The following is a 13,454-nucleotide window of genomic DNA, read 5'->3' as shown; positions in this document are numbered from 1 at the left end:
GGCAGGGGAGTCAGGTACCCAGAGGGCGCACGGTGGACGGCCAGGGCGAGGCCGCCACACCGCGCTGGAGTCAGGGTCCCGGTGAGGCGCAGGACGGAGCACCCGGCAGTAGCCTCCAGCAGACCCCCGCGCGGTTCCCTCGTCCCTCGGAAGAGGTGGAGAGGCGGAGGGGTGTGTGTTTTCATCTGCTGGCGGGTTGCCGGGGAGAACGCCCTTAACGTTTTGTGAGAACCATGAGTGGGGGTCATACAGGCAACCATGTTAGCCGAAAATAGTGTCTCGTTATTCCGTGACAACTCCCATTGCATTTCTCCAGAGTCAGAAAAAGTACAACTCAACTTTTGGAAGAACCAGAGAAAAGGGTGGAAATGGATATATTGTATCCGAAAATAGTGTTCCAAAAGGCGGGTAGAGTCCCCTGACAACTCCCCATACCTTTCTCCAGGGTGGGAAAAAGTTTAAGTCAACTTTTGGAAGAACCAGAGAAAAGGGTGAAAATGGATATATTGTATCCGAAAATAGTGTTCCAAAAGGCGGGTAGAGTCCCCTGACAACTCCCCATACCTTTCTCCAGAGTCGTAAAAAGTATAAGTTAACTTTTTGGAAGAACCAGAAAAAGGGGTGAAAATGGATAAAATGTATCCCAAAATAGTGCCTCTTGAGGCGAATAGAGTCCCCTGACAACTCCCATTGCATTCCTCCAGAGACCAGTTCAAAAACTTTAACTTTTGTGAGAACCATGATTTGGGGTCATCCAGGCAACAATTTGATCCGATCCAAAGTGCTTATGAGGCGGATACATTCCTCCATGATTTCCCCATCATGTGAAAATAGCTCGTTTTTTTCTAAGTGCTCTCAAAAACCGGGTTTCCGATTTCGTGCAGATGGTAGCTTGGAAAAGATGAATGAATTTTTTGGACGGAGGAGGGGAGGTCTCATTTCCCCTCTCCGTTGTAAATTGCAACGGGGGAGTGCAAAAGTCTCCGGGGCTTCGTCCCGAAGCGCCGAAGACTTGACCCCCTCCCCCGTTGGCACTTAGCCGTTTTTCGAGAATTTTTAAAAACTTCATTTTTGATTATTTTAACATATAATTGACCGTTTTCTTTACTTTTTTTTGCTTTCCACGGGTGGAGGCGCATGGCAGGCCGCATATGAGCTTCCAAATTCGGCCTGGAACCTCCGGGAATTATGGGATAAGCTCCATATACTGACGACTCCCATCAAAAGTGATTGAAATGTACAGGAATCTGTCCATTTCAATCACATTCGACGACCCCATTAAAAATGCATGAAATGTACAGGAATCTGTCCATTTCAATCACATTTGACAACCCCATTAAAAGTGATTGAAATGTACAGGAATCTGTCCATTTCAATCACATTTGACGACGCATGCAGGGTGACCCTGGCTACACTTAAAGGGGGTCTACTTTGCGGTGCTTTACCGTCCGCCCATCGGCACCCATAGTCGGCCTTCTTCACAACAGCAGCACCCAACCTCCAGTGGAGGATTTTTCTCGTGCCCCTGGCAACACTTAAAGGGGGTCTACTTTGCGGTGCTTTACCGTCCGCCCATCGGCACCCATAGTCGGCCTTCTTCACAGCAGCAGCACCCAACCTCCAGTGGAGGATTTTTCTCGTGCCCCTGGCAACACTTAAAGGGGGTCTACTTTGCGGTGCTTTACCGTCCACCCATCGGCACCCATAGTCGGACTTATTCACAGCAGCAGCACCCAACCTCCAGTGGAGGATGTTATCATGCCCCTGGCAACACTTAAAGGGGGTCTACTTTGCGGTGCTTTACCGTCCGCCCATCGGCACCCATAGTCGGACTTATTCACAGCAGCAGCACCCAACCTCCAGTGGAGGATGTTATCATGCCCCTGGCAACACTGGTAAACACTGGTAACATCTGTCTAGCCGCTGACAGGAACTTGACATCGGAAGTTGACATCGCATTTCCATTGAGCGGACACCCGTACATGTGAAGGGCAAGTCCCACGGTACCTCCGTTCATAAGGCTGACATTTGCCTTACCTCACTTATGGACTAGGTCATGTTAGACAAGCAATCCAGGGGTTAGTTTTAGGGTAAGCTCCATTGTTTTGTTTTTTTATGTATTCACTTTAAGAGAAAGGGATTTCAGAAACAAGTCTCACAAGTTTGGCTCAAGGTCAAATTAACAAAAGCTAACTGTTGTTAGACTATGTTCCCCCTTTCTAAACGTATGAAAACATCAATACAGTGTTCTTAATATAGTTCGCTATCTGTGTACTTTTTTTAATTTTTTTTATTTGTATGTACGATACCTAGTGAAATTCCTCGTACGTGTGAACCTACCTGGCAATAAACCCGTTTCTGATTCTGATCTGTTTGTCCTCTAGGTTGCACTGCCACGTCTACAGTAGCGCAGAATGGACAGAGGAAACATGATTGGGCCTCAAGTTTTTTGCAGCCAATATACATTCTCCTACAAACTTGGGATAGGAGGGTGAGTGAACAAGTTATCCATTGGTTGGAACCTAGTTTAGTACGTTAGACGTACTAAATCCTGCACACTGCTCCTTCAAATTGACAATGTGAACATACAGATGTAGCACCTCATATCAGACTCCAGTTTACAGCTTCCTGCCTACGACCTGCCTAAGACCAGTATCGAGGAATGTTAAGCCCTCCCACTATTTTCCAAGAGGGCGTTGCCAGATTTTCAATTTCAGGTTTTAACCAGGAGATGGCGCTTCATTCACAAATACAGAAAGACAACTTTCAGCACTTTCAGTTGTGTTTTGAAGAGCATTTGAACACGTATTTTAGATCAAATAAAGTATATCTAATCTTGTAATTCAATAATATATGAGGAGTTCTTTTCCAAAATGCTATACATCCATTTTAATAGTTTTCAGGAAAATGACATGTTTTACCTAGACCCACACATTTTGTTAATATTAAATGTATCCTGTTAAAATGGTTTGTTGGCTCAGTCTGAATATATTGAACAATGATTATTAAATCAAACAACAATATTGTTGATTAAATCAAAGTTTTTTATTTTTTATTTTTCAAAACGCTATAAATCCATCCATTTTTTTCAAAACGCTATAAATCCATCCATGTCTATAATAATAATAAATGCTTTAGACAATAAGAAATATAAAGTTGACTGTTGAGTTGCTCAGTTTTTTTAGATTGTCAATACTATTACTGTATAACTAATATCTCAGGTTAAGAGGCACATTCAAATAAAGATTGGTCTTTAAATACATTTTGTCTTTTGAATTGTTTGTCTAAAGTCAAGGATCTATAACTGGTACTTAGTTTTAATGATACAGTCTGGTTATTATGCTGTTTGGAGGAGGCCTCACAGGTAAGAGTACTAACTAGCTACCATCACATGTACCTTAGCTTGACTTAAATGTATTAAACGTATAACTATATAAGTGATATCAAAATATAAATAACTAATGCCATGCAAACATATTAATATTTGCTTGATTCCAGAGTTGAATTTAGCACAATTGCATACAAACGTGAAGGGATTTTAAGATTCTGAAGTCTTCGTTCTAAATAGAAAATAGCATGGAAAATTTACAAAGGCTTTAAAAACACAGCAGGAGCCCAAGACAATTATAAAACTTGTCATTATTTCAGTACAGTTCAATTGGTTTTATTTTCACAAACGGTTATCAACCGTTAGTGCCAAAGCAGTAGGCTATAATATATTAATTACTGCTGTAGACTACAACCACTACTTGTTTAGCTAGCATAAACTCAACAAAGCTAGCGTTAGCTGGCTAACTGACGTTATTTTGCCGCTAAACTGCACGATATAAAACGGTGGTCTTCAAAGCGGATTTAATCCTCAATCACAATAATAATATTCAAAGTAATGGGCAAAACTTACCGTTGATTGACGCGCCATGTCAGCGGACTGGTAGCGACACGAACCGTTAACCCGCAGTCATCCGGTTCGACCTGACTGTGACTGTGACTGACCCAAGCCTCGTTGTTCTGATAGCTCCGCCCCTTCGCTCCAACCCCCCTCCCTCCCCCCATATCTACAGGTGAAAATTACTTTTGCGACACATTTATCGCAAGAAGTGTAGCAAAAGTCAAGACCGCAGATTCGTCAATTTATTCTGCCACAGAGCAGATTCGTCAAGTTATAATGACTGATTTGAGAGGTTGTAATAACCAAGTTGCAGTTGTAATGGAAAATATATTTTAAGAATATGTGTACATTTGGTTCACAGTTACGTGGATATTTTGTACAAGTGTAAATTTGGTTCACAGTTACGTGGATATTTTTTACTATTGTACATTTGGTTCATAGTTACGTGGATATTTTATACAAGTGTAAATGTATGCACACAATCTCAGATTTTTTTTCTGCAAGTGCTCACATCAGGTTTTACACGCTCTCGCATTTTGCACCATATCTACCTTCATAGTCTAAGCTCTGAATGTGCTGCACAATTAACGCACCACATTGAAACCAAACAAACAATGCTGCGCAGAGCTCTAAAAAGACACGTGGCGCACACACGCAAACAATTTAACAGAACATTCACTAGCAGCTCTGCGGAGCTCTCACAGCATGATGGATTTGATCCTGTCCTGACTCGGTAGAAATGCCTCCCGTCTACACGCTTCCGTCTTCCAGGATCGCACACAGCAACTACTTAAAACCCTTCTTGAGGATGCAGCACTGGGCTCTGTGATTAGGGTGATTACACCCAGCTTGCCAGAGGAGGCAGGACCGTGATCATTCACACCTGTTGTCTATCCCTATTAATTGGTGATTTGTTTTTAAATGAAACAAATGTGTAGCTCTAATGATTTAACTTCTGATTAACATTAGCCTATTTTGTTATTGGTATGTCTATATCTATTATTTTTCGACTACTTGTCATCTGTTTTTTATTTTATATTTATTAAAGCCTTAGGCTCTGTTTGACTTTACAGAAACAGTTCTATCACTAAGAGTATTGATAATTAGGGATGTAATGATGCATCGTGAACCGGTTAAAAATTGGTACAGATGCGTTAAGATTCAAATCGGTGGAGCTACAAAATGTATCGTGATGCAATATTTTTTCAAAGGCACAGGGCGTAAAGTGAACTAATTTTGATTTGATTCGCTGCAGCAGTCTGGACATGATTGAACGCTATAACAACAACTTGCCGTTGCAGCTGCTCTCCTCAGTGCAGACGTCCGACGAAATGCCTGTGAAATCGACACACTGGATAACTCGGACATCCGTGATGCCGTGTCGTGCTGCCAGAGCACACCGGAACGCCGCTCCTGCTCTTCAAACATTGCACTACCCATAAGGAGCTGTACACATGCCGCAGTTTTTGCGTGGCTGTGTCTTTAGTTGAAAGCCCAGTGGCGATCTGTCATACTGATCATACAATAAAGCGATCGAAAATAATATGATACAGTACTTATGGGTCTCAGTGTTTCATTCAAGCTCGGTTCTGTGTGAGTGCGCGAGCGAGAGAGAGCGCACGGGTATCAGGGATCGTTGTTGTTAGCATCTGGTTAGCTAGCTATGCTAACGGATATAAAGAGCTGTTTCTAGAACAAGATGGAGGAGAGCCCTCTCCTGTCAGATAACATCAGCTCAGTGAGGTAAACACTGCTCTTTTGTGTTTAAGTATGTATTCGTATATTATGTGTTGTGTGTATTGTCAATGTAGTGTTTTGAGTGATTATAAGGTGACCCGATTTTCAAAATTAAAACCGGGGACATTTTGAGTTTTGCGGTCAATATATCATTAACATAACATAATAATTTTCTTCACTGTTAAAGAAAAAAGGGGGACAATTCTGGTTCAATGTAATTTGAACATTTGAACTGTTGGATACATATATGAGACTGTGAGAAACTGTACACCAGATTGTCCAGAATAAGTCTTTGATACCTGATAGTTTACTGGATAGCTCATATGAGACTTCAAAGGTCTTTTATTTTGAAACTCTACATCAGATTGTCCTGATTCTCTCTGAGTGACTAGATGGGGTGTCCTGCTATCACCCTGGAGTGAAATAAGTATTTGATTGACTTCGAATGACTCTTTGATTATGGACGGTTTCCATTAAATAATAATCAAAATATAGATGGACAATAGATCTAATTTGAGATTTTAAACAGCATACAAATATAAATAGTCACCCAGTGGAAATGTCAGATATGTCTAAACTGTATACTTACATTTTAGTTATAATGTGGTAGTTGTAGTTTGTTTTAAATTATTATTGATCACATTATATAGTACATATTTCTTAATTTAAGCTCCAGTATACATGAATATGTTTGGTGTGTTTTTTAGGTATATTTGTTATTGACCGAGTAAACGCTTTTATTTTGAAGGCAGTTTTTACAGAGCTCTACCGTAATGCATAGGATATTCGCGCACCGCAATACAACGTGCGGGCTGGCTTGACTGTGTTTTCCGAAGTGGGGGCTGGCTCGACCACAGTCTGTTTACCCAGTGTTTCCTGACATGAAACGTTTTATTTCACCTTGCTATGTGTTTTTAACGTATATTAAAAAACGGGGACATTTCCGGGGACAGTTTCAACCGGGGACAGGCCAATACAAACGGGGACTGTCCCCGGACGTCTGGTCACCCTAGTCTATTATGTATTGACAAAACAATTTAAAATACAGTTTTCAAAAAGTAAAGGACTGTTTTTTAGAGTGTTTAGATAGTTAACTTTAGTCTAAGTTATCTCAGTCTCAAACGGTTTGGTCATCATTTATGTAAACAAGTATTTCCGAGGCATACCTTTATGTGATCATTATAGTTATAGAAAAATAAGACAATAAACAGGTATGAAATACTCTATGACAGTAAACCAAGAATACAGTTTAAAAAGGGAGTGATTTGTAAAATATCCATTAGGAAAAAGAAAATCTGTTTACAGTTCTGTTTCATATGGGTTTTGAGAGCTGTATCCATAGATCTCTTAATTTTTCTCTCTCATGCCCCTTTCACACCAGCGCCTTTTCAGCTCCGGCTCGGAGCTAGAGCCTGAAAAGCGCCGGGTTTTCCAGTTCACACCGGAGCTGCGCCGGCTCTTAGCTCCGGAATCCGCTTCATTTCCAGCTCCAAAAAATTGTCGGTCCAGAGGCAAGAGCTTTGGAGCTAAGAGGTGACGTCGCTTACGTTTCTCTTACGTCGAGGCGTGCAGGAAACTAAACCCACCTCCCATGGGTCGACTGTTATGCCTGCCTACAAGCAGTAGTGCCTATAAACACACTTTATAAAGTCAGGCAACACTAACCAGGCTTCGTGTGATTCTGTTTATTTGTGCATTACTTTGACCATCCGTTCACTGTTATCGATCATTGTGGAGAGAGGCAGACGTGTTGTTTTGTATTATTGCAGCTATCGGATGCAAGTAGTCAGTTTAGCTTCGGTTGCTATGCCAACATCACCCGTTTTATACCAGAGAAACTTTCATAACAGCGTTGTGATACCAAACAGTGTCAATTCATACTGACACACATTCACTTAGGCTAAGGGGAACTGGGGATATGCATCAGCTGCTTGTGTGAGTCGGACAGTGAATACTTTAGAGCGGCCGCTGCAGTGTGAGCTAACCGGGAGCTAACGGGAGAATAAACTCCTGTGGAAGAGCAGCACTGCAGCGGTCGGTAAATGCTGCAGAAACACATTAATAAACAATGAACCACGGTACTCTGGAGAAAAGTATAAGGTTGGAGAAGTCGTTATTCAATTTATTCTGGCTTCGTGTGATTAAAAGCAACACGATCATCGACCCGACGCAGTTGTTGTTGTTCGTAAAAGGGAAACCGGAGCTGAACCAGAAAAGCTCCCGCTCGGAGCTAGAAACTGAAAAGCGCTGGTGTGAAAGCCGCAAAAGTGCACCAGATTGATGCTTTTAACTGCACAGTTTACAGTTTCAGTTGCACTCTTGATGAGAACATGTACATTGTTTTGTACAGTTTATAGAAATGCAGAAATATTTTTCAGTCATAATTTGTCCGCAGCTCATTCTGTTAAAAAAAGAAAAGAAAATCGTATCATTAAAATTGTGAATCGAATCGTGAGTTGAGTGTATAGTAACATCCCTAATAATTATTTAACATAAATGAATGCTATTTTCCACCATTTTATATCATCATATGCCAAAACAACTCATGTATATGTTCCTTTTTGACAGGTATTGGAAGCTTGAAAGGACCAACACCTGCATACTGTATGACAGATTTTACAGGTACACAAACACATTTGACCACCACCTACCTATTAGAAAATCAGACAATCTTTGTGTTTTGTTAATACTGCTTGTTGGTAAAATGTTTTAATAGATGATCCAAACCAAAATGACCCCACATACTCCACCATCCCTGATCTTCCACCAGGGGTCCAGGGGACAGGTAAAGATGGAGCTCTCATCAACATTTGATTTTCTCATTCCATAACGAGGGGTTACGTATGGTAACCCTTGTGATATAAACACAGGTGGAGCCCTCTACTGGACTCTATGGGTACTCCCCTTGATCATATCATGGAAGCATTAATCCACTGAGACTTCTATAGACGTAGCCGGCCCCGGGGCGGGCCTACTTGAATGCGCACGCACCTCACCGCATAAAAGGAGGCCTCGCCTCCTGACTGTCATCCTACACTTCTCTTCAGCAAGCAGCATAGGACAGACAGGGCCCCTGAGTAGAGGGCTCCGCCTGTGTTTATATAACACGCTAGTACACGCACCGGGCAGAGGAGGTGCAATTTGGGCTCCCTCGCCCCATTATGGAGTGGAAGATTAAAGCCCCCCAACTGAATAGCCCTGGACCTGAACGCACTCCTTAGGCTATTGGGGACAAAGGAGGGGTTCGGTCTGAGTGTCGCCCTGCTCTGGTCACCCCGGATCACCAAGCAACTCGGGTGCACCGATAGAGCGGTTAACTCGGACACTCTCTTGGCTGACGTGACGGCAAGTAGCAATGCTGTCTTCCACGACAGTGCTTTCAGGGAGGAGAGCTCCAGAGCCTCGAGCACCAGCGGCAGGTCCCACTGTGGGGCGGAGGCGTGCACTACTGGACCTCCTCCTAAAAACCGCAACATCAGTGGCTGAGAAAAGGCTGACCTGCCGTCAAATCACACAGCTTATCCATAAGCTGTGGAATGGACTTCACCCAGACCTTTCAAGTATTACTAGTCATCAACAATTCAAAACTAAAGTAAAAACAATTATATTAGCAGATTACTCCAGCTAACAAATATTGGATATTCCCAGTATTATTTATATATGCATTTACTTTTGTCCTTGCCTTAATTTTTATTTCATTTATTTATTTTTCTCCAATTTTCATTAGTTTTCTTTATTTTGTTGTACTCCTTAATTTCTATACGTTTTTGACGAAATACATGCCATTGTTATATTGATGCCAATGATGATGCATGGGAGGGCAACTCCCCATAAGCTATGCTTCAGCCCTCCCGCTTCTACTAATTTTGTTCATTTATGTGTATGAATTATACGTTTTAGTTTTTGTATGAATTTAGTAGAATACTAAACTGCAGCTCTAGCTGCCTGGATAGACTGAATAACACTATCAGACAATCCACCCTGCCTTAGCCTGTCCCTCTCAGGAGCCAAGCCTGGAGAGGTTGGCCCAGAGTGGGTAACGCCCCGATTGCACCTGCCTCTTGAGACATCGCCCCCCAGGGTGCTCAGGGCTGGCCCACCTTCATCTGTGTGTGTGAGTACCACGGAGCCCTGACGCGATCTGGCGCTACTAGGATGATTGACAGACGTTCTCGCCTCACTCTCCCCAGGAGAGTAAGAATGAGACGCAGCGGTGGAAAGGCGTAGAGCAGCTTCCTTGGCCATGGCTCGTGTGCAAACGTGTCCACCCCCAACGCTTCGCCACCTCCGGGCGAGGCGCCCACTCGCTTGGCAGGGTCCGCCCCTCGACATGATGTCGGCCCCCCTGTTCTCCAGACCCGGAATGTGGAGGGCTCTCAGAGATAACACCACCTCTGAAGGCCATAACCACAGTTTCTCCGCTGTGGTCAACAAAGCGGCGGATTGAACTCCGCCCTGCCTGTGCATCTGCATATGCTACTGTGGTGCTGTTGTCGCTCCTGACCATTACATGTTCCCCTTGAATTAAGGGTTTGAAATGCTGGAGGACTAACACTACAGCCCGTAGCTCTAGGAGGTTGCGGTGCCGTGTCTCTGTTAGAGACCAGCGCCCACCTATAGCTTGCCCCAGGCAGGTCCCTCCCCATCCTGTTCCGGATGCGTCCTTAAACACTGTGATGTAGGAGGTCACCCGTCCCAGTGGGGACCCCCTCCGGAGGTGATCTGGCAACCCCAGAACCGGAGGTTGCCCTCCACTGAGGGGGAGGGTGGTCACCAGATGCCATTTGTGCCTCTTGGGATCTAAATGCAGGCTGGAGAACCACCTGTGCAGGCGGCGCATATGCAGTAACCAGAGTGGGACTATAACGTGAACAGCCGCCATGAGACCCAGAGTCTGCATGATAGTCAAAGCTGTCACTGTTGCCCCCTGTCGCAGTCTGCAAACTGCCCGAAGCAAGGAAGCCTGTCTGCTCTCTGACAGGGTGGCGCGTAGCCTGCCTGCATCGAGCACCACTCCTAAATACAACGCCTGTTGGTGAGGTATGGGGGTGCTCTTCTTCCAATTGATCGCAAAACCCAACTTGGTTAGGTGTAGGATCAATTGGGCTGTGTAAAACATTGCCCGTTCCCTGGACCTGGCCATGACTATGAGGTCGTCCAGATAAAAGAAAACTCTCATGCCACAGGCGCGTAGGCTACACCCTGGAAGTCAAAACGCAAATACTTTCTGGGTTTCGGAGCAATCTCGACATGAAAGTAAGCGTCCTTCAGGTCGATGGTTGTGAACCAATCGCCTGGCTGCACCAGTCCCAGTAACTGTTTTATAGTTAACATCTGGAATTGTCTGCGTGCAATGTGGAGATTCAGGCTGCGAAGATCCAGAATGGGCCTGAATTCGCCTTCTTGGGAACCAGGAAGTACAGGGAATAATGCCCCCCCTCTCTGTCATGAGTGCGCACACAGCAGACACTGCCTGTTTTTGCACCAGGGCCTGAACCTCTCCCCTCTGGATGATAGCTTTTCCTCTCTTATGTCTGTGAACACGCAGCTGCGCTTCCATTCCCCATAACACTGCGTTAGAGGATGTGCAATCAGCTGCGGGGCCCCAGCGATAAAGCTGTGGTACTCTCTGGTGACCCGTCCCGCCGCAAAACTCCCCGTCAAGGGAAGCTCTGCCCATGGGGGGTCGACACAGAAAGGGCCAACTCTCTACTGAGGTCCTTGAAGGAGGGATTAAACGGCAGGCGCTGCAGGCCGTAAGCGGGCCAAGGTTGGCCGCCGCGTGGTCGGATCCCAGGCATTCGATGCACTGGCGGTGGAGGTCGGTGCATGCAATGACGCCTGGACACGAAGGACAGGGCCGTTGCTCCAGCAATGGCGAGTCCATTTTCTTCATTTGTTTGTCGTTTTATCCGTCGCTCTTCACTCAGTGTGTCTCTCTTGCTTGCTGAAGAGAAAGGGATGACAGTCAGGAGGCGAGGCCTCCTTTTAATGCGGTGAGATGCGCGTGCATTCAGGTAGGCCCGCCCCGGGGCCAGCTACGTCTATAGAAGTCTCAGTGGATGAATGCTTGCATGATATGATCTAGGGGAGTACCCATAGAGTCCAGTAGAGGGCGGAGCCTGTGAGAGATATAACTCTTTCTATAATTTCTTCTGCCAGATACACTGCTGCTCAATGAGTCCCCATATTCCTTACTGGAAATAGTAAAGGTAACTGAATTTTGACGAGCAAGATATTAATGTGAACTCTGTCACTATAGGAGTACTGGGTCAAACACCCATGATACAGCCTGATGAATGTAGAGTAGCAGATTTCATTTGAAATTGGAGATTACAAAAGCAAAATGATAATATTGACTGACACGCAGATGGTGAATTTCACCCATAGAAATCTGACATTTTTATGTTTGTCTTGGTGCACAGGTGACACAGCAGACTGACGGCGAATATTTTTTACTGAAGAAACCAAAAGCACCTGAAAACAACAACGACCAATATGTATAGTTTATACCTCACTATTATGTTGCTGTTTATTTAAAGGTGGGGTAGGTACGTTTGAGAAACCAGCTTGAGATACACTTTATACACGTTATATTCCATGGAATGCTCTTAACATCCCGATAGCAATGAGTGCTTTTACAAAAAATCCATAAAAAACATCATCTGTAGAAGCCGTAGCGCTGTAAAAAGCACGACCAATCATCTGAGCCGGCCCGGTTAAAGTAACTGGATGGCCTACCTGCCTGTCAGCCTTCCATCTGTGCACAAACTTATCTCGTGCCCTCATTGGTCATGTCCGCGTTCGTGTGTGTTGGAGAAGGGGCTCTGTAAGGAAGTGGCAGATTTTTTCCGGCTGTGTATTTTCAAATTCTAGCGATCTCGAGCCGGTTTCTCCAAAATTACCTACCCCACCTTTAATGTACAAATAGACTAACTGACAAATATAGATAGATTCATTTCATATTACATTACATTACATTGCATTTAGCTGACGCTTTTATCCAAAGTGACTTACAATAAGTGCATTCGACCAAGAGGATACAAACTTGAAGAAAACAGAATCATAAAGTACATCAGGTTTCATAGAGCCAAAACATTTCAAGAGCTACTCAACTGGCTTTAGATAAGCCAGTCCTTTATTAGTATATAAGTGCTCTGTTAGCAGTTCTATGGCTCAAAGTGGAGTAGAAAGAGATGAGTTTTCAGTCTGCGCCGGAAGGTGTGTAAGCTTTCTGCTGTCCTGATTTCAATGGGGAGCTCATTCCACCATTTTGGAGCCAGAATAGCAAACCCACGTGTTTTGATTAATAATAATCAATAGTGATACATTTTAAAATAACTTCTGGGTTGCGGATGTGTGGGCAGGGAGGCAGAATGTATTGATAGCGAGGCAGTGTTTTTTTTCTCGCACCAATCATATTAGATTTATCACAGTTAATTGTCAGAAAGTTTTCATCCCTGCAGTGGTGATGCAGGTCCGAATTCCCCCCCCCCCCCCCCCCCTCCCGGCTACTTGCCTCTTCAGAACCCCACACCCCGCTCATCGATTACGCTACAAAAATACGCGGCTGGTCTATTTTTGACGGAGACGCGAGGCGTTGCATAGCGTCGGGCAGGAAGTGGAACGGCCAGAGCATCCGGTCAATCCCCAAAATAAACTCATTTTGCAGACTCTATCCCTCCGTAGTCTTTCCAGTAGGAAAATAAACGCCAGCGTTCTCCTACGGTTTACAGGCACTGTGTAAATTATATATATAGAATAATTATGATGAATGCATTTTTTTACCACTAAAATACAGCAACACATCTTTGATTCATGTCGTTTT

General features: G+C 44.1%; 1 protein-coding gene across 3 annotated transcripts in view; it reads left to right on the top strand.

Annotated features, from left to right (window-relative positions):
* Positions 1-13,109, top strand: part of LOC117454763 (uncharacterized) — a 50,417-nt gene extending 37,308 nt beyond the window's left edge. For 2 of the 3 annotated variants that reach the window (XM_071204724.1, XM_071204722.1), the window contains 4 exons: positions 8,195-8,248; positions 8,343-8,411; positions 11,789-11,838; positions 12,052-13,109. In XM_071204724.1, the coding sequence (XP_071060825.1) occupies positions 8,195-8,248; positions 8,343-8,411; positions 11,789-11,838; positions 12,052-12,132 (254 nt within the window). In that variant the 3' untranslated portion in view covers positions 12,133-13,109. The remainder of the gene's footprint in view (positions 1-8,194; positions 8,249-8,342; positions 8,412-11,788; positions 11,839-12,051) is intronic. The other variant, XM_071204723.1, reaches the window with a different exon arrangement.
* Positions 13,110-13,454: the final 345 nt, after the last annotated feature.

The sequence above is a fragment of the Pseudochaenichthys georgianus genome, chromosome 11 (assembly GCF_902827115.2).
Source record: "Pseudochaenichthys georgianus chromosome 11, fPseGeo1.2, whole genome shotgun sequence".
Lineage (NCBI taxonomy): Eukaryota > Metazoa > Chordata > Actinopteri > Perciformes > Channichthyidae > Pseudochaenichthys > Pseudochaenichthys georgianus.
Note: the sequence above shows the minus strand (reverse complement) of the source record. Positions and strands in the feature narration are given on the sequence as shown.